This window comes from Antechinus flavipes, chromosome 4 (assembly GCF_016432865.1).
Source record: "Antechinus flavipes isolate AdamAnt ecotype Samford, QLD, Australia chromosome 4, AdamAnt_v2, whole genome shotgun sequence".
NCBI classification, from domain to species: domain Eukaryota; kingdom Metazoa; phylum Chordata; class Mammalia; order Dasyuromorphia; family Dasyuridae; genus Antechinus; species Antechinus flavipes.
Genome location: NC_067401.1, coordinates 435,484,925 through 435,506,957, shown reverse-complemented (window position 1 = coordinate 435,506,957; position 22,033 = coordinate 435,484,925). Strand labels below are relative to the sequence as shown.

Genomic DNA, 22,033 nt, shown 5'->3' with positions numbered 1-22,033 from the left:
ACATATCTATGATTGAAAGCTTTTTAAGTGTATCTCCTTGCTTCAGTTTCTTTACTAGATTCCCTTAGAATTCAGTCCGCTTTGTAATAGTGTCACATACTTTCAATAAAACCTTGCCCTTGACTAGGAGATAGGTTCAAGTCTGCAAATTCTTTTGAGATATCTCAAGACACTGGTCTGGGATTTTTGGGGTCCTCCTTCTCAACCTCAACATCAGCACAGAGCCACTGGTTAAAGTGACACAGATGAAAATCCAGCAAAGGAGAGCGGATAAGTAACCAAGTGGAAGGGAGCAATGTCATGAAAACCTAGAGATTCAGCAATTAAAGAGATCATTTTTGACTTTGGAGAGTAGTTTCAACTGAAGACGTCAGAAGCCAGATTGCAGAGGATTTGGAAAAAAGCGAAAGTGGAAGTGTCCAGCATCTAAGCCTTTCTTATGGAATTTATCCAATGAGAGTGGAGATGAAGCAAGTGAAGGTTGCCATGACCTAAATTATCAAAAAAAAAGTGAAAATGGGGGACAACTTTACGGGGAATGGATGGAGCAAGTGAAGATTACCATGACCTCAAATTCTATACAGGAATTCACTTCATGAGAAATCACACACTCCTAACAATTGTGAAGATAATAAAAAGTGTCAGTGAGGAATAAATGAGGGCGGTGGTGAAAGAGACGGTTGTGGATTTAAATGGAATTCTGTTTAATTGCAATTTAAAAAACTCATTATGACACCTGGGCAGAGTAAAACTAAGTTTGATTAGGGAAGAATGGATGAGAATGGGTAGGGTGAGGAGGGTGGAGCTGAATTACATGGCCTTGACTTAGCATTCCTTGGGTTTTGAACGGGTATTAATATATTCTACAAATATCTAAAGAAAGGAATGGAAACTAAGTGGAGTGGAACAGCCAACAGCTGAATCCTCCCAAACCCCAGGATGCGCCTCCTTGTGGCCGGAAGCGGCACTCTAGCTAAACTTCCCGCTGCGCGCCTCGATGGTAAGGCGGTCGTCCTGTTGGAAACTGGGCGCCGCCATGTTGGAAACCCCGAGCAACAGCGGCGCGCCGAGCCATGGCGGCGCCCGAGTTGCTAGAGGTGCGGCCGGGCCTCTACCTAGGCGGGGCGGCTGCCAACGAGCGGAGCCGGCTAAGAGAGGCAGGCGTCACGGCCGTGTTGACGGTGGACACCGAGGAACCGGCTGGCGACACTGAGGGCCTACAGACTCTGTTTATATCGGCGCGGGACGAACCCGAGACGGACCTGCTCAGTCAGTTGGACCGCTGCGTCGCCTTCATCGGCCGGGCGCGCGCCGCCGGCGCCGCCGTGCTCGTGCACTGGTGAGCGTGCGGGGTGGTGGCGGCGGCATGGGATCGCCCCGCCCCCTGGAGCGGAACCTCTTGGGAAGAGTGGCCGCTGTGCGGGTGGAATCCGGGCTGGGAAGGGTCCTTTTCTAGCTCCGGAGGGTGTGGGAAGTGTTCTAAATAGAAGCGAACTCGTGGGGAACTGCTAATGTGCCCCACCCTCGTCCCTGTCTTGAGCTAGGTGATTAAATCCAGCATCCAAACCCCGTGCGCAGTGCCTGGCTTGGGAGTAGAAAGACCCTGGACGAGTCCCTGCACTCTGCCTACCTCAGTTTTCTTATCTGTAAAATGAGCTGGAGAAGGAAATGGCAAACTGCGCTAGCGTCTCTGTTGGGGTCACGAAGGGTGGGATGCGATTGAACCACGATGCTGACCAGTCACTGATTGCTCACAGTACCTTGGCCGAGTTTCCCCGAGTCCTATTTCCCCAACTCCCCCCCCCAACTTTTCCTGTCAATCTTTAGCATCATAATAGATATTATTATATTATAAGCACATACTTTAATACAGCGATTCAGCTACATTGTGAACAGAATGAACTAACATGGAAAGTTAAAGCGCTTATTTGTAACAAAGTATTTATCAATAACTCATGGGTGGGCGCATAGCCGCCCCCTCCCCCGAGTGAGCTTGGAAGGGAATACTGAAACTCAGGAAAATTCCAAGTCCTTTCTTTAACATCAGGAGACTATTTTGCATAGGTGTTGTCATTTCAAGGTCCCTCAAATTGGGGTGTCCCATAATAAGTAACACCTGGAACTTAATAATAATGTAAGATAATAATATGTCTAGCAGAGGCACATCAATGTTTATGCTTTCTAGATACCTTTTTAGCCAAGCAAATACAATATTCTTCCTCTGTCATAATTGCATACCATTGGCAAGAGATATTCAGGGAGTGTGTACGTGAACCTGTTGCAGAAATCCTGAGCATCTTCCCTTCCCAGATTGATTTTTTTTTTTTTTTTTTTTGATTAGGTAAAAGAGGCCATTCTTTGCCTCTTTTCTTACCTAATCTTAATCACTGATTGGGCCTTGTTAAAGACGTTAATTTACACCAGCCCTTAAGTCTGGAGGGCCTCAATTCAAATCTGACCTCATACTTAACACTTCCTAGCTGGGCAAGTCACTTAATCCCAATTGCTTTAGCAAAAAAACAAAAACAAAAACAAACAAAAAAACTTTAGTTTAAAAAGGCCAAGGGCTCCTACAGCAATCAAGACAGTCTCCAGCCCTCTTGATCTACATCTGGATACTAGACCCAGAAGGTTCCAAAGGCTTGATGCTGGTTTATTTATACAGCCCTTCCTCATTTAAATCCAAGTCACATGCAAATCATGGAATCGCCTTCCCCCCCCCCCCCCCCCCAAGTCATCCTGGTCCTTTTGGAGAATAAAGGACTCATAACAACAAGTGAAGGTGGTAGAAAGCATTAAACACCTGGAGCCATGGACTCCTCATTTGTCCCTTTCAAGGATTTAGGGTCCCTTTCAAGTGTCAATTGTTTGTTCTATTATTCTGTGATTTAGCAGAATGAAAACTATATGTCAAACAAATTTTGAAAATTAAAGAGAACGTTGTACACAGCAACTACAAGATTGTGTGATGATCAACTATAATAGACTTGGGATGGAAAGAGCCATCTGCATCCAGAGAAAGAACTATGGGTACTGAATGTAGAGCATAACATATTATTTTTACCTTTTTTTTTATTATTTGCTTGTTTTTTTTTTTCTTTCACATTTTTCCTTTTTGATCTGAATTTTCTTGTGCAGCATGATAAGTATGGAAATATGTTTAGAAGGATTGCACATGTTTAAAGATGACTTGCTTTCTGGTGAGGAGGGTGGGGAGAAAAGAGGGAGAAAAATTTGGAATACAAGATTTTTCTTTTTTTTATGTTTTTATTTTATTTATTTTTTTTACATCTTTTTTTAAAATAACTTTTTATTGACAGAATCCATGCCTAGGTAATTTTTTTTTACAAGGTTATCCCTTGCACTTACTTCTGTTCCGACTTTTTCCCTCCCTCCACCCCCTCCTGTAGATGGCAAGCAGTCCTATACTTGTTGACTATGTCACCATATATCCTAGATACAATATATGTGTGCAGAATCGAAGTTCTCTTGTTGCACAGGAAGAATTGGATTCAGAAGGTAAAAAATAACCTGGTAAGAAAAACAAAAATGCAAACAGTTTACATTCATTTCTCAGTGTTCTTTCTTTGGGTGTAGCTGCTTCTGTCCATCCTTGATCAATTGTAACTGAGTCAGATCTCTTTGTCGAAGAAATTCACTTCCATTAGAATACATCCTCATACAGTATCGTATCGTTGTTGAGATATATATAATGATCTCCTGGTTCTGCTCATTTCACTTAGCATCAGCTCATGTAAGTCTCTCCAAGCTTCTCTGGGAATACAAGATTTTTCAAGGATGAATGTTGAAAACTAATTTTGCATGTATTTTGAAAATAAAAAGTTATTAAAAATTAGAAAAAAGAAAAAGATTTTAACATTAAGTGGTCACAATCGGTGTAATATAGTAGAAAGAACTGAATTCAGATCTCTGTCTAATATTAATCAGAAAGTTTCTGTTAAGTGCTTATTATATGCTACTCAATGCATTAAGCTCCAGGAGTACAAAAAAGGGGAAAAGCCTCTTGCAGAAAATAGAATTTGAGTTAAGTCATGAAGAAAGCCAGGAAATGGTGGTGAGGAGGGAAAGCATTCTGGGAGTGATAGACAGCCAGTGAAAATAAAATGCCTGGAGCTGGGAAATGGAATACCTTATATGAGAAACAGCAGAAAGGCAGAGTATTGTTAGATTGTAGAGTATGTGGGAGGAAATAATGTCAAAATATTGGAAAGATAGGAGGGGTCCAAATTATGAAGGACTTCACAGCCAAACAGAGCATTTTGTGTTTGATCCCAGGAGTATTTAGGAGCACCTGGAATTTATTGAGTAAGAGTTAAAACTACACAGCTAAGTGAAGACTCCACTTTTAAAGTAAGAAGACTAACTTGAATCTATTTTTTTAAATTAAAGCTTTTGATTTTCAAACCACATGCAGGGATAATTTTTAACATTTACCCCTGCAAAACCTTATGTTCCAAACTCTCTTCCTTCTCTCCTTTCCCCTAGATGGCAAGTAATTCAATATGTGTTAAACATGTGCAGTTCCTATATGTTTCCACAATTATCATACTGCATAAGAAGTACATCAAAAAGGGGGAAAAAATGAGAAAAAAAACAAAATGCAAGCAAACAATAACATAAAAAGTGAAAATACCATGTGGTTCACACTCCTTTCCACAGCCCTTTCTCTGGGTACAAATGGCTCTCTTCATCATAAGATCATTAGAACTGGTTTGAATCTTCTCATTGTTGAAAAGAGCCATGTCCATTAGAATTGATCATCGTATAATTTTGTTGCCATACAGTGATCTCCTGGTTCTGTTCACTTCATTTAGCATCAGTTCATGTAAGTCTCTCCAGGTCTCCCTGAAATCATCCTGCTGATCATTTCTTATACAACAATAATATTTCATAATATTCATATAGTATAACTTATTCAGCCATTCTCCAGCTGATGGGCGTTCACTCAGTTTCCAGTTTTTTGCTACTATAAAAAGGACTACCATAAACCTTTTTGCACATGTGGGTTCCTTTTCCTCCTTCATGATCTCTTTGGGACACAAGCCCAGTAGTAACACTGCTGAATCAAAGGGTATGTACATGTATAGTTTGACAGCCCTTTGGGCATGATTAGGAGAAATCTTTACAGCAGTGTATTACTTGGTAGTCTCTGCTCTCCAGGTTTTTTCCACTTTTCTTTCTCTTGGTTCTTTTATCTCTGCTGCTGCATCTCAGTTTCCTTTACAGGATCATCTATATTGTGCCTCTGAGATCTCTTTCCTGGATGCTCTGTCTTTGCTCTGCACTCAGTCTTGGTTATGTCCCCAGGTAACTCCCAGTTTATCTATCCAGCCTGCTGTGCCATCTTTTCCTGAGTTCAAGTCCCATGTCACCAACAGCTCATTCCCAACTATATCTAACAGTCACCTCAATCTCAATATGACCAGAATAGAATTTGTTATCTTTCTCCTAACTATGCCCCTCTTCTGAATTTCTTATTTTTCTAAAGAATAGCACCATTCTGCCAGTCACTGTCTTTGAATACTGTGCTTCTCTCAGCTCCTCCCTTCCTTTAACCCTGACACAGCTGAATCCTGGACACTCTGCTTCCAAATGTTCCCGTTTGTCACCTTCCCTTCCTTCTGGAGCAGCCATCTGGCCCTTGTCATCTTTTACTTGTTCAGCTGCAGTTGCTTCCTAATGAGCCATCCAGACTCATTTCTCATTCCATTTCAGTTCCTCCTTTGCAGTGTTACAGGAGCAATTTCCTAGAGCTCACCTCTGACTAGATAACTCCCCTAATCAGTAAATTTTAGTGGCTCCCAATTGCCTTTCTTATAAAACATACTCTTCCATTTCATGTTTAATCTTTCACCAGTTGCTTTTCTAGCCCTAGTATATTATTCCCTTTCCTGCACATTATAGCCCAACTGAATTGCCCCTATTCCTCTCTTAGGACACTCTCTTTCTCCATTTTGGCCTTTGGCAGTCATATTGGAGTGCTCTCCCTTCTCACACTTGCTCGCTGCAATTTCTCAGCTCAGGCCCCTTCTACACCAGGCCTTTCTTCATTCTGCTACTCGACTTAGGGCCTCTTCCCAACAGTATCCTAGTGTGCTGTATGTGTGGAAGGCGGCATATGCTCACATGCAACATGTTATCTCCTATGAATATAAGAAGCACCCACGGGCAGAAATGTTTTATCTTTGGTTTTATTTCTTTGGAAACTAATCCATTAATAGTCAAGGGCCTGCTGTGGCCATTATTGCTAGTGTTTTACTTGCAACATTCTAGATGCAGTTAGGTGTCACAGTGAAAAAGGCCCAAAATTGGAGTCAACAAGACCCAAGTTCAAATCTGTGGCTCTGAGTAAACCACTTTATCTTCTCAAAGCCTCAATTTTCTCATCTTTAAGATGGGAATAATAACAGCACCCATCTCACAAACTCAAATGAGATAAATGTAAAGTACTTTGTAAATCTTTCAGTGCTACATAAATCCTGATTAAATGTTGCTTTAAATTTAAACTTGAAAATGACTTATTTGCATAAATTTTAATAGTCACCTTCACAACTGTGATAGACCCAGTTGCCATTTAAATAGAAACGATAGTACTTTTTCTATTGGTTCCAACACCATATCCTCTGTTCTAGCACTGTCCTTGGCATACAATAAGCCCTTAATAAATGCTTTCTCATTTATTCATTTTTTAAAAAATGCACAATGACTGTATAACAACCACTTACATTTATATAATATTTTACAGTTTAGAAATCACTTTCCTCACAGTTTCTTTGTGAAGGGAATTGTGCATATGCTATTGTCCTCTTGCCCCCCATTTTATAGATAAGAACGTGCAGATCTATTCTACTTTCCCTTATGCCCTATTGTCTTATATAGGTAGGCATAGACCTTCCAAATTAATGTCATATCATAGAATTAGAGATCTAGAACTTCAGGGTACCTCGAGGTTCATCTCCAACTCTGTCTTTTTTTTACAGATAAGGAAGTGGAGGCTTGGAGAGATTCAGTAATTTGCCCAAGGTAGTTAGTATTTCCCCAAATTGCCAAGGCAGTGTTTTAACTTAGACTTTCCAACACCAGAATCAGTGGTCTTTTCCACTACAATACATTGTCTGAAAGAAGAATCAGATTTGGTTTCATTAGAAATTGGACTTTTACATTTGACATCATAATAACCCATATTTGCAAAATGCCTTATATTCATTATCTCATCTAGTTCATACAAAAACATTTTGGAGTATGTAGAACTTATACATTTCAACATCTCAAATTATTGAGAGAACAGAATGGAAATTTGTACCTTACAATGAGATTAATTTATGCAAGACTGGTGTCAATAGACAAGCCCAATGTCATCAGACCTATGTGAAAAATAGGTTTATTACAAGAGAAATGAATTTGTATAAGGAATCCAAAGAGTTCATAGTACTTAAAAAAGATTACATAGTTATGACTACAGCAAAAGGAACAAGAGAAAATACGTTTCTATCCGAAAGGACATGGCAGAAGAAGGAAAAGGTGCAGTAAAAGTAGGAAAAGAATAGAACCTCTCCAGAAGGGGAGGACCAAGACAATGGCAAAAACCACATTCTTTTCTCTTGGGAACTACTAGACTAGAAAGATAGAAGAGGGTCCACTTATCTGCAGAGGACCCAAATGGCAAAAGTATTATCCCAGCCTAGCACAACAATTGCCTCCCAAGGACACACAGGAAATCCAGCTTGGGTTGCAACAACAAACTGTCAGCTTTCTCCTTGACATATTCAGTGCTTCCCCTCTCTCCCCCCACCCTTAATGTTTGTGGACAGTATGGCAATTCAAAAAGACAAATTCAGGGAACTCTTTAATAGCCCTTAATACTGGTAATTTTATTTTTGCATGGAATTGGAGTTACTTTGGTTATGCTATCATGTTGGGAAATACAGAGGCATGGACTTTTAAACTCCATATTTGTGTGTGTGTGTGTGTGTGTGTGTGTGTGTGTGTGTGTGTGTGTGTGTATTAGTTGGATTAGAAGGATAACATTTACTTGAATTGCAATCAGATAAAAATGAAGTAGAATTTTACCAATAATTAACAAAAGAAATGTTATTTTCTTCTGTCATTGACAGTTTAATTGCAAAAGACTTTTTTCAGCCATGCAGGTATCAGTCGAAGTGTTGCTGTCATGACTGCTTACTTAATGAAGACTGAGCAGCTTTCTTTTGAAGATGCCTATGGCAGCCTGCAGACCATCAAGCCAGAGGCTAAGTATGCTCACTATTTTTGGCTTTTTTTTTCAGTTTCTATAAGAAAGGATGTGTATCCTCCTTAAAAGAAAAATTGAACTTTATTTTTTGTTGGTTATTACAGAATGAACGAGGGCTTTGAGTGGCAGCTAAAGCTTTATCAAACAATGGGTTGTGAAGTGGACACCTCCAGTGCAATTTATAAGCAGTATCGTTTACAGAAAGTTACTGAGAAATATCCTGGTAAGTGTGGACAGTATTGCAATTCAAAAAGACAAATTCAGGGAACCCTTTAATAGCCCTTAATACTGGTAATTTTGTTTTTGCATGGAATTGGAGTTACTTTGGTTATGCTATCATGTTGGGAAATACAGAGGCATGGACTTTTAAACTCCATATTTGAGTGTGTGTGTGTATATGTATGTATTAGTTGGATTAGAAGGATAAGGCCTAAGAAGAACATTTTTAATGTCTAAGGCTGTCATTTCTTCTCCTTACATTAATAGAGTATTATCTGAGTATGCAAAGAGCTTATATATTCACAATTGACTGTGTTATAATTGTTCTTTGCAGAATTACAGAATTTGCCACAGGAAGTTTTTGCTGTTGATCCAACTCTTATTTCCCAAGATTTGAAAAATGAGACCCTCTACAAATGTAGGAAGTGCAGGTAAAGTATTTTGCAAACTGTAGAAGTTTCAAATTGGTTACATACCAGAAACATGTTTGAAGTTTACAACCCTTTTTAATTAGTTTATTGGATTTATAAAAATGACAGTGCTAATGAATAAAAGAGATAATTTCTAATTCAGGTCTCAGATTTAAATTAGGCTTAAAAAGGAATGTGAATCACAAAGACACGAAGATAATTGTAGATAATAGGAATGGCCCTGTCTCAAATTTATGTGGAGTGATATAGATCTTCTTGAGAGCCCATGTTCCTTTGCCTGATATTCAAAGTACTATTTCACTATCTCACCTCATTATTCATCATTTTACCTGACTGGACTATTCCCTAGAAATTCTCTATGCTTTCTCTCCTCCATATCTTTTCTCACATTTTCTCTACATGGCCTAAAATGCCCTAGGTAGCCAAGTACAGTGGACAAAGTGCTATGCTGGAAGTCAGGAAACTGAATTCTAATTTGACCTCAGATACTTCCTAGCTGTGTAAGGACAAATCACTTAGTCTCCATCTGTAAAATCAGAATAATGAGAGCACCTACCTAAGAGGGTTATTATGAGGATCAAATAAGTTAATTTTTGAAAAGGGCTTTGTGAACCTTCAGCCTATCATTATCACCACCAACAACACTGACAATTATTAATATATAATTATAAAATTATGTAGGATATAAAAATAACAAGAAAGATTCTGACAAAATGACATAGAAATTCAGTTGATCTTCAAGTTGATAAGATCAGGAAAGACAGTACATCATAGAAGAGGTACATTTGATCTGGTTCTTGATTTTAGAAATAATTATTAATGTGAATTATAATTATAAATAGCAGTATATTATAATAAGAAGTCAAATGCTTCTCTTTTCCTCTAACTCTGACACTTCCATCAAGGCCCAGCTCAAATGCTGCCTATTCTATGATCTGCTGCCTTTCTTGGTCTTATCAACATGAGGAAATCTCTTCCTCTTTTGAATTTCTATGTCATTTTGACAGTACCTTTCTTGCTATACATGCATATTCTATTTATTTTTACAGTTATGTCTTCTTTACTCTTCTAACTATAAGCTCCATGAGGATAGGTATTTATTGTTATTCTTCTTTATGTTCCCTGCAGTTGCAAGTATAATGCTTTTAGTTAGATTCTCGAGAAATATTTGTTGAATAAACAAAAAAGCATTCCACAATTACATGTCCTATGGATTTTTAAAAATCTTTTTTATGGTTACTAATGTTCTGTGTGGTTTGGGAATTGCAGGCGTTCCTTATTTCGAAGTTCTAGTATTTTGGATCATAGTGAAGGAAGTGGACCAGCAGCCTTTGCTCATAAGAAAATGACACCTTTAATAATTAACACAGGGAATGAGGCTAAATGTACTTCTTATTTCATTGAACCTGTTCAGTGGATGGAATCTGCACTGTTGGGTGTGATGGATGGACCGGTGAGTAGAAATTCAACGTTAGTAATACAGTTTTACAACTGTAATTTATTTTTGTTTTTCACAATTCTCATGATGTTACTATTTCTTTAATACATGTCCTGTCCTATCCCATTTGCCCATCCTATTATGGTCTTCCTACATAATATATATAATATGTTATAATAATAAATCACAAACTTTTGTTTCTCTCCAGCTCTGACCATGTATTCTTTCATCAAGGCCCAGCTCAAATGCTGCCTCTTCATAAAAATCTATTAATAGTTTATCCAGAAACTGTTGTATAGCTCTTACAGAATAATGAAATCCTGCCTCTTTATTTTATGCAGGAACAAAAGTTTTGATATGATTCATGGGATAGTTAAGGACAATTGAATATTAAATCTACGCTTGTTTTATTTTTCTATACGACACTAGATTGGCATTCTAATTAGTGAAATTATAATTGCCCCTCCTTTTGATCCAGCATTTGATAATTGCGGTAAATTCATTCTCTGTCTTCCTAAATTAATGAAATGAAATTGCTGTTTCTCTTTTATTCTATATTCCTTATTGACTAGAAATGTGTTTCCTTTAAACAGTTAAACTTTTGTTATAGTATTTCTAAGGCCTAGTTTTTTTTTTCCCTTAGGAAATGAGAAAATTTAATAATTCTAATTTGATATTGATATATGTATTTTTAAATTTTAATAGCTTTTTATTTACATATTATATGCATGGGTAATTTTACAGCATAGGCCTAGTTTTTCAAGATGCAATTTGCATGGTATAGTTTTCCTTCTGAATTTTCAGGGATACCAATATTCTGTGATGATTAAAAATGTTCGAGAGACATAGTTCTGGATAATTTAATCATTTTATAAATGAGGCCAGCAGGTTATTAATAAAAGAATGGTTATTTTGTCCCTTTTTTAGAACAAAGACAATCACAGCTTAGTTACCCTTGGAAAGAGAAGCTGGAAGTTGCTCTTGGACTGAGAAATTGTCTATCTACTCAGATCTTGCAGCCTTGAGATATCTAGACAAAAGGATTTGTCTCCATCCTAGCTTGATTAGAACGCAATGGGCTTCCCCACCTTAGATTAAATTGTTTGTAGGGCTGGATAAGGTCTGACTTAGATGGGGAGAATTAATTCAATCTCATTATCAATAGTATTTTTCAAGAAACTGAACTTTTTTAAATGAGGGATTTGGAAGAAGGAGAGAACTCTATATCTCCCAAAGATATTGGCTATTAATAATAATTTCTCTCAACCCATTTAGTCAGCAAGCATATATTAGGTTCTTATTGTGAGGCACAGACTTTGCTAAACTCTGGGAATTCAAATACAAGTAGAAAGGAAGTTGAAAGGGTGAGTTAAGGGACCACCAAGCTAGGGGTAGTATGGTAGTGAAAGTGGGAAGTGAAGGTCAACGAGGAGGAATGAACTATGGCTCCCTGGATGTTCTCCTTAAATGGAAGTTCTTTCAGAAGCTGTATGATCAGAGGGAGAAGTTGCAGGGACATTGATCAGCTTTTTTGCACATATCTCTCTATTAAGCCTTTGTGAGAAGATATAGAGGATAAAATCTTCACCCTGAAAGAATTCAATCTAGTAGGAGATAAGAAATTGCAACACACTCAACTACTACTAGAGAATGACAAACCCAATATGCATGTTCCTTAATTACTTCAGTCCCTAATAATCTTTGTCCCTCCAAAATCTGATGGTACCTACTGTCTGCCATATATGTGTTTGTGTGTATGTATATGAGTATGTCTATACACATACACACATATCTCACTTAATTTTACATTTTGTTATTGATGTCTTGACTCTCCAATTAGGTTAAAAATTCTTTGATGACAGAAGTAACATTTTTTCTGTTTTTTCCATAATGCTGTAGACATTTAGATATTTGCTGACAGAGTAATATATTTATATATTAATGTATGTATTTATAATATATTTATAAGTGCTCATTAGATGTCAGAGTAAGGTAGTGTGATTTCTTTGCTCTTATTTACTACTGTCTCTTTTTGAAGATTGAGAATTTTGAACTAGATCTTTTAAATCCCTTTTTAACATCAGATATTTAAATAGTGCAGTAGATAGAGTGCCAAATTTGGAGTCCAGAAGATTCGGCTTTCTGAGTTCAAATCTGGCTTCAGATATTTATCAGCAAGTTAATTCTGGGCAAATCACTAACCTTGTTTGCTTCAGTTTCTCAATACTTCATATGATACTTCAAATGATCTGGCAAATTAGTATGTTTGCCATGAAAATTCCAAAAGGGGTCATGAAGAATAGGACATGACTGAAGAATGACTGAACTACAGCAACAAAATTTATTTCAATGACTGAGAAGTCTGGTAACTTTGGGAAAGTATTATTTAGATTTGGAGGATATGTATAAGTAAGACTATAAATCATTATAGTTTATAAGATAAAGATTATAACTCACATTTGGATAACACTTTAAGGTTTGCAGAGATAAACTTTCTGAACCAATAAAAATCTAATGTCAAATGAATAAGATACATATTAAAACAGACTTAGAAAATTGATAAAAATTTACTATTAATTCACTTCAGGTTTTTTCTCCTAGAAACTAATGAATAGGACCTTGATTCTTACCATTAACTTAGTATGATGAATTAAAAGTTCAAGAGACAGAATTTCTACCTAATTAACCACCTTATTAATTATAACTAGTGAATAAATAAAAGAATAGTCAGTTGACTTTCTCTTGCAAAACAAGAAAAATCTTGGGGGCCTCTGAATGCTTAAAAAACCTTTGGAAAAAAAAGGGTGTATTCCTGAGGATGGGAATCAACTTTAATTGGTTATCATTTGGGAAAGGGGTGAGGATATATTAATATTTTTATTATTATTATTAATTGGATATCAATTAAGGATATATTAATGAGGAGATAGCAGAAAGTCTTCAGCCTTCCTGCAGAGAGCATGACCTATTTAAGAGACACAACTACTTTCAGCAATCTGGGCAAAAGAATCCATCTCTACCCAGACCTCACTGGTTAGTTTTCTTTCTTCATTAGCTGAGTCACCCCAAATTCTATGGGAATCACTAAGACAGAGGTTTCTTTCCTAAGGGCAAGGCCTCATTTAGACTGGATTCTGTTTGTAAGATCTTCTAGTTGGGTAGAGTCTCACCTGAGATAGAACAGCAGGTACCTTGAGGATTTGAGTAATCTCATCTATCCAAAATGTCCTTCAGATGCTAGCTGAATAATTTACAAAGGGCTGATTTCTAAATGAGAAAATAGAAAAGGGAAAATCTTGATCTCAATTAATAATTGGTATTAATATAAGAGAAATAACCATCTCTTTCATGGTACTATTTTGATTGAATGTCATAATTTCTGGATGTTAGCTATTTTTAGTAATAAAAATAATTTTTTTGTGGTTAATTGTGGTTGATACCCCACAGTGAAATTAAATTGGAGACATAATCTCTATTTAATATGGTTTCTTCCAACTTAGAGAGATTTCCTTTATATAAATTTTCTAATTTTTCTTCTGTAATAATTTTTAAGATATCATTCTTCTCCAGTGCAATGTCATCCTTCTCCAGTATCTTGAAATTACTATCTACCTTTTCCTTTCTTCACTCTGGTCCTAATTGCTCACTTCCCACTGGACACTCCATCTTGGCTTGATGCTGATTCCTTCACACCCAACCTTGCCCCTGAGGTAACTCAGAGCCATTGGTTGGGGTCTTCTCAAGGCATCCTAATTACTACCTGATCTATCTTCTCTAAAACCAAACTCTCTTTTATATGTCCCCATTCTAAGAGAACAGACAGTCTCACATTCCTATTTCTGTCCTTAGCACTTAGCTGACATCTAGTAAGTATTTATTAAATACTCTTCCATTCATTCCATTTTATTGATCACAAAGTGGAAAAGCAGTTTAAACAGATACACCCCTTTGTCTTTTATACACATACGCTTCAGTCCTCCAAGAAATCTCTGATCCCCCCCATTTTGGTACTCCCTTCCAAGAAGGCAATTAAAAACCCATGCATATCTTTTCATTTTATAAAGGTGTTATCTGGATCGTTCTATAAATCCTCCACGGGAGTCTGCCCTGCATGCTGGGAACTTTCTGGATGTTTTGATATGAGGAGGGAAACAGCACAAGGGCAGGCTACCTTTTTTCTTTTTCTTTTGATACATGATTGGCCTATCTCTTCTAGTTGTATACAGACTTTTTTGATATCTTTTATCCCTACTTCTTGTGCTCCATTGTTGATTGGTAATCCATTTATGTTTATGCTCTTCATCATGACATATATCTGACTGGATTTCTGAAGGATCTACTAGAGACATACAATGTGTGACAATCATGTAAAGGGTAGTTTGTGGCTGCTTTCCAGGGAGTGGCTTACCTAAATACAGAGAGGATAATTCCCAATAGACTGACCATCAGGGGATAAGTTTTTCTGCACATGAAACCTAGACTTGGGATTTTATTGGTATAGAGAACTCAGCGAGGAGTGCCAATGCAGATTGTCGCTCTTTCTGCTGCTTTAAAGTCTTAGTTTCTGAGAAATTGGGAAAAGTGAAGTGATTTGCCTGGGTTCACATAGCCAACAGTGACAGAAACAGTAGTTGAAACTAGGTTTTCTGGTTTCAAGGCTGACTAGGTCCTGTGTTTCATGAAATCCTGATCTCTGAAACAAAGGAAAAACTGGACATTTACAGCATAAACTGTTATAATATTTCCTAATTGCTTTTAAATTTCAACATATTCAGCAAAATTTGAATTCCTTAAACTGGTACGATTAGTGAGGGATAGCTTTTTAGAGGAAATGAGTTTTAAATATTTGGGAGTTCTTTTTCTTGGATTTTAGAAGTCAGTTAAGGTTTTCCTTAATTTTTTGGTACTTGATACTCATCTTTTTTTACTATTTTTTTTTTGACTGTTGACCTGACCATGTTTTCTGTGAAATTTTTTTTAGTTGTTTTGCTAAATATCATGTTTTCTTTAGCAATTAGATTTCTTTAACTAAAGTTACTCATGTTGTGATATTATTTAATTTTTTTAAGAGAATGATTATTTTTTTGAGATTCTAGATTAAAGAAAAGTAAGAACACATTTGCAGAATAGGAATCATACCTGTTTTCTATCAGAGAGAAGTCTATAGGTAAGAATTTAAAAATTGCTCACAATAAATATTTATATTCTTTAAATAGCACTTTTCTAAAAGTGCTACATCTGTGCCAAGTACTATTACTTTTTTTGGTCATGTCTGGTCTCAAAATGCTTCACAAATATCTCACAGAGTTAGGTTGATTTATAGATAGAATAACTGAGGTAAAGATAAATGATTTCCACAATCTCATTGGCAGTCTACCTGAATTTTGGTTTACTTTCCTATGTTTGTTTCCCTGTGTTTGTTTTCATTGTGACTTTTTTTTCTGGGTATTAGATTATTGCCTGTAGTTTTAAATGCAGATTCATCTTTGTCTCTGGTTTGATCTATAAAAGTAACTCTTCTGTGTTTTATTTTTAGCTCCTTTGCCCAAAATGCAATGCCAAGTTGGGTTCTTTCAACTGGTATGGTGAGCAGTGTTCCTGTGGTCGATGGATGACCCCTGCTTTTCAGATACATAAGAATAGAGTGGATGAAATGAAAACATTGTCCCTTCTTGGATCACAAGCAAGAAAAACATAAACTTTTAAAAAAACTGATTTCAATGATTGACTTGAAAAGAAACTTCCTTACGTCTGATGCCTTTGTTCATTACTATTTGTCACAAATTTTTGAATTTGTAGGCAGCCATGATGTTAGATTATCTTTTCACTGGAACTGGCATAAGAACATACATTTCCTTTTTTTTCTTTTCTTTTTTTTGTTCTGTCTGGGTGCTTTTTTTTTTTTTTTTAATTACAGAACATATGCATGGGTAATTTTTCCAACATTGTCCCTTGCACTCACTTCTGTCCCAACTTTTCTCTTCCCTTCCTCTACTCCCTTCCCTAGATGGCAAGCAGTCTTATACATGTTAAACATGTTAAAGTGTATCCTAGATACGATATATGTGTGCAGATCTATATAGTTTTCTTGTTGTACAAGAAAAATTGGATTCAGAAAGTAAAAATAACCTGGGAAGAAAAACAAATATGCAAGTAGTCCACATTCATTTCCCAGTGTTCTTTCTCTGGGTGTAGCTAATTCTGTCCATAATTGATCAATTGGAACTGAATTATATCTTCTCTTTGTCGAAGAAATCCACTTCCATCAGAATACATTCTCATACAGTATTGTTGAAGCATCTGTTCATGTAAGTTTCTCTAATCCTCTCTATATTCATCCTACTGATTGTTTCTTACAGAACAATAATATTCCATAACATTCATAAAACACAATTTACCCAACTATTCTCTAAATGATGGACATCCATTCATTTTCCAGTTTCTAGCTAGTACAAAGAGGGCTGCCACAAACATTCTTGCACATACAGGTTCCTTTCCCTTCTTTAATATCTCTTTGGGATATAAGCCCAATAGTAACACTGCTGGATCAAAGGGTATGAAAAGTTTCATAACTTTTTGAGTATAATTCCAAATTGCTCTCCAGAATGGCTGGATCCATTCACAACTCCACCAATAATGCATCAGTGCCCCAGTTTTCCCGCATCCCCTCCAACATTCGTCACTATCTTTTCCTGTCATCTTAGCCAATCTGATAGGTGTGTAATGGTATCTCAGAGCTGTCTTAATTTGCATTTCTCTGATCAATAGTGATTTGGAAACTCTTTTCATATGAGTAGAAATAGTTTCAATTTCATCATCTAAAAATTATCTGAAGAACATACATTTCTTCGTGTGGTCAGCCTCCTCATATTCTCTTTCTTGGTCATAGATGCAAAATGTGCCAAATGTATCTAAGAAGAATAAATTAAGTGGGAACCAACATAATTTTAACTATGTAAAGCATGTGTGTGCATTAGAACATGTATTTGTGTGCATGTATGTGCATGTGTAAAAACTTCTATATTGCCCAAATATTTTGGTATTGGTATGTGGTTTTAAAAATGAGGCTTCATTTGTAAAATTTGTAAAAAAAATAAGTCACTTGACTTGTGATCTGATGACTGAATTGACAGAATCCACCTACTAAGTAACAGAGAGAGAAGTCATTGGTCGAAGAGATTAGGCATATAGCACATGGAAACAATAGAACACAATGTCATGATGATTGAATAACTCAAAGATAGTAGTTACTAGGAGGGACTCATTTGGCAAAAACTGCTAGGAAAACTGAAAAGCAATCTAGCAGAAATTAATTTTAGACCAATCTCATACCATATTCCAAAATAAAGTCAAAATAGATACATTATTGATATCATGAATGAATTAAAGGAGCAAAATTACTTTTTAGATCTACCAATTGATAGGAAAAGAGTTTATGACCTAATAAGGGATAGAGAGAACCATAGAAAATAACATGGATGATTTCAGTTATGTGAAATTTAAAATTTTTGCACAAACAAAACCAGTGTAATTAAAATTAGGAAGTAAATAATTGAGAAAAAAAATCTTTGCAACAAGTTTTTGGGATAAAAGTTATCTAATATATGCATCATTGTTATGGTTCAATCATTCATTTATGACTGACTCTGTCAGTCACATGACCCCATGGATTATAACAAACCTGGCCCATCTATCTTCCATTATCTTCAAAAGTCTTTCCAAGCTTATGTTCACTACTTTCATGATACTGTCTACCCATCTCATTCTCCACCATCCCCTTTTCCTTTTACCTTCAGTATTCACCTACATGTGTTTTCTCATCATGTGGCCAAAGCTTCAGCTTTATCATTTGAACTTCTGGTGAATAATAGAATTTCCATAAGTATTGACTTATTTGATCTCCTTGCTGTTAAAAAAGACTCTCAGAAGTGTTCTCTAGTACCACAATTCAAATGTGTTGATTCTGCAACACTCAGCTTTCCTTACAATCCAACTCTCATAGCCGTATATTGCTACTCAAAAAACCTCATGAAAGTTCTTTTTAATACACTGTCCAGATTTGCTGTAGCTTTCTTCCTAAGGAGAAAGAATCTTTTAATTTCATGGCTTCAGTCACTATCTGCATTGATCTTTGAGCCCAAGAATAGAAAATCTGACACTACTTCCACTTCTACCTTTTCTTTCCTCTGAATGGAAGTGATGGACAAATGCTAAAAGGTTATTTTTTTTACACTTTCCTCTTTTATCCTCATCAAGAGGCTTCTTAATTTTTCTTCATTTTCTCCCATCAGAGTGGTATCATCTGCATATCTGAAATTTGTTAAGTGTCTAAAAACACATTTGAACTCAGATCGTCTTGACTTCAAGACTAGAGCTCTATCTACTGCACTACCTACCTGTTCATATACAAGGTATATTTAAATTTATTAAATTAAGAGCCATTCCCTTATGCTCAAGGATTATTAACATAAAGTTTTCAAAGGAAGATATCTAACTTATCAACATTTCTACCTAAAAATCCTCCAAATCAATAATTAGAGAAATACAAATGAAAGCAATTCTGATGTTCCACCTTATGCTTATCTGATTGGCAGAAATATCAAAAAAGAAAAATTATAAATCTTGAGGGGTTGTAGAAAAAAAAAGGCATACTCATGCAATGTTGTCTAGCCATTCTGCAAATATTACTAAATTGTGCCTACCCCTATACTCAGTGTTACTACTACTAGGAATAATGTCCTAAAGAAACCAAAGAAAGAAGAAAATAACCCACATGTATTTATAGTAACTGTGGAAAACTGGAAAGTAAAGGAGTGTCCACCTATTGGGGAATGATTAAATCTATTATGATATGTGAACCTAATGGAATATTATCGCACCTTAAGCAATGCCAAATTGATAATTTCAGAGAATCTTTATGAACTAATGCAAAATGAGATGGGCACAACTAGGAGAACAATTCATACAATAACAGCATTTGATAATTTTGCCTTTTAATTCTTAACAATGGCAATGGCAAACCCTGACTTTACAGGACTAATAACAAATAATGCTATACATCCCATCTTCTTCCAGAAAGATGTTGGACTTAAAATGCAGAGTGAAATAGACATTTCTGGATATAAATTTAATTCACTATGCATATTTGATGTGAGGATTTTACTTTTCTTTTTGTATTGATAGGGGATGGAAGAAATAGGAAAGAGAAAATAAATGTTTATTAATTTAAAAAATAGATAGAAGGAAGTAAAAAACTGAATTTTTCAAGACTAAAATCTTTTTTTAAAAAAGGAAAAGTAGGAAGAGACCAAATTGTGAAGAACATTTGTTTCTCATTAAATATTTTTATTTTCCCCAGTTACATGTAAAACAATTTTAAATATGTTTTTAAAACTTTGAGTTCCAGATTTTTTCCCTTCCTTCCTATCTCTGCCCCACATTGAGAAGGCACATGTGAAGTTATTCAAAACATTTTCATAAAAGTCATGTTGTGAAAGAAAACAAATCTCCCTCAAAAAAAAATAACTCACACAAAAACATTTTTAAGTCTGTATTCAGACTCAATGTATTCTTCTTTCTCTGGGTATGGATAGCATTTTTCATCATAAGTCTTTCACAATAGTTTTGGATTATTGTAATGCTGAGAATCACTAAATCCTTCACAGTTGATCATTCCACAACTTTGTTATTACTGTGTACATAATACATTTCACTTTGAATTAATGGAGGACTTTCTAAGTTTTTCTAAAGGCATACTGCTCATCATTTTACATAGAACAATAATATTCCATTATAATATCACAGTCACATGCTACAGTTTTATTTAGCTATTTCCCAATTGATGAGAATCCCCTCAATTTCTAGTTCTTTGCCCTGAGAAAAGAGCTGCTATAAACATTTTTGTAGATATAGGTCCTTTTCCTTTTTTTTTTTTTTTCCCTTTCTTGCCTAATAGTGGTATTGTTAGGTCAAAGGACAAAGTTCATGTCTTTTGATCATTTGTCAATTGGAGAATGGCTCTTATTTTTTTTTAATAAATTTGACTCAGTTTCCTATATAATTAAGAAATGAGGCTTTTAATTGAGAAACTTGCTTCAAAATTCTTTATGTAAAGAACTTTTAAAAATCAAACAAGATTTTTTCTTTAATCTTAGAGATAATAGAAAGTCACTGGAGTTCACTGAATAAGAGAGTGAAATGGTCAGACTACTTTGGTAAGCAGGATGGAAGATGCCTTGGGGGTTGGAGTTGTAACAGGTATCCAACAAGATTATTATAATGGCTAATTGTGTCATTTTCTCCTTCATACTCACTTGTCCTTTTCCTTCTCTTTACTCCAATCTGACTCTTTTTCTATAAGATGATTGTAGTGATTTGCCTCAAGGATCTCCCTTTAGACCTTATGGTATTCAACTTAAAAAAATAAATAACTTGAATAAATACAAAGATTATATTTATTGTATCTGTAGATGACATTAAATGAAGGATAGTTAATACATTAAACACCATTTTCTTCCACATTTGGATCTATAATCCTAATTGGTCTTTCAAAATCTCAATAAGCTAGAGTAATAGGTTCAATCTTATGAGATGAAATTTAATAGACAAATGAATGTTAAAGTGCTACATGTGGGTTCAGATACTCAGGCATGGGATGTCTTGATAATAGTCTATGTGACAAAGATGTTGAACTTTTAATAGTTACTAATTTAATATGAGTTAACAGTATGATATGAATGCTAAAAAAAAAAAGTTCAATTGCTAACAGGCTACATTTAAAAAGTAAAATTGTCCATGATAAAGGAGGTGATAATTCTTCTAATTATCTTTGCCTTAGTTAAGCCATATTTATTGTATAGTGTTCGACTACAGATGCCGTATTTTGTAAAGGACACTGACAAATTGCAGATCCTGGAATAAGGAATGAACCAAAAGGCTTCATTTTAAAATATAAAAATATATATTGACATGCAGGGGAAGTTTACCTAGGTTCAGCTTTTTTTTAGAATTCTATACCTAAGATTCAATATGATAAGATGCTCCCAATCACTTTCTAGAAAGACACCTGAGAGAATTTTTGAAGATACTGTGTTAGCCACAAAATTGCAAGACCTCAGAATCAGAAGGCTCAGAAAAGCAGGTAGCTAAACAATCATGTGATGCAGTGTCAAGTGCAGATCCAGCTTGCTTACAGTTGAGCCACTGAAAAGGGACACTGAGCACAGCTGTTGATGAGAAGCTTTCCAGAGCTGTAGCTGCAGGAGAGAAGGAACTAACATATGTGAGTACAGAGTACTGGGATAGACCGTGCTGTTTGTGGGCACTTGAGGGAGAGGAAGAGGACAGTTTCAGGACAGACGACAGTTGAAGTTTGCAGTCACAGAGAGATTACAGAAAGCAAAAGCATTTATGGAACATCATGACTGAGGGCCCTCATTGTTGCTTAGGGATGGAAAGAAAAGCTCAAAGTTGGGCCCAGGAATAGAGGTCAGAAAATAACAATAAGAAGGATCCAAGACTTGGGACATGATCCCCCATACCTTGAGACTGGAACTTGATTATAATAATAAGTTGCTAAAAATAAAATAAAAATGAGTAAGCAAAGGAAAAGGAACCCAAACTTGGATAGCTACTATGGGGACAGAGAAGATCTGGATTCATATGCAGAGGAAA

At 35.9% G+C, this 22,033-nt stretch overlaps 1 protein-coding gene across 1 annotated transcript; it reads left to right on the top strand.

Annotated features, from left to right (window-relative positions):
• Positions 1–542: 542 nt before the first annotated feature.
• On the top strand, positions 543–20,806 carry DUSP12 (dual specificity phosphatase 12). The gene is made up of 6 exons (XM_051999156.1): positions 543–1,339; positions 8,161–8,274; positions 8,377–8,495; positions 8,826–8,922; positions 10,192–10,375; positions 15,897–20,806. Exons 1-6 carry the CDS (start codon positions 1,074–1,076, stop codon positions 16,056–16,058), a joined length of 942 nt encoding a protein of 313 aa, XP_051855116.1. The 5' UTR covers positions 543–1,073; the 3' UTR covers positions 16,059–20,806.
• The last annotated feature ends 1,227 nt before the right edge of the window (positions 20,807–22,033 follow it).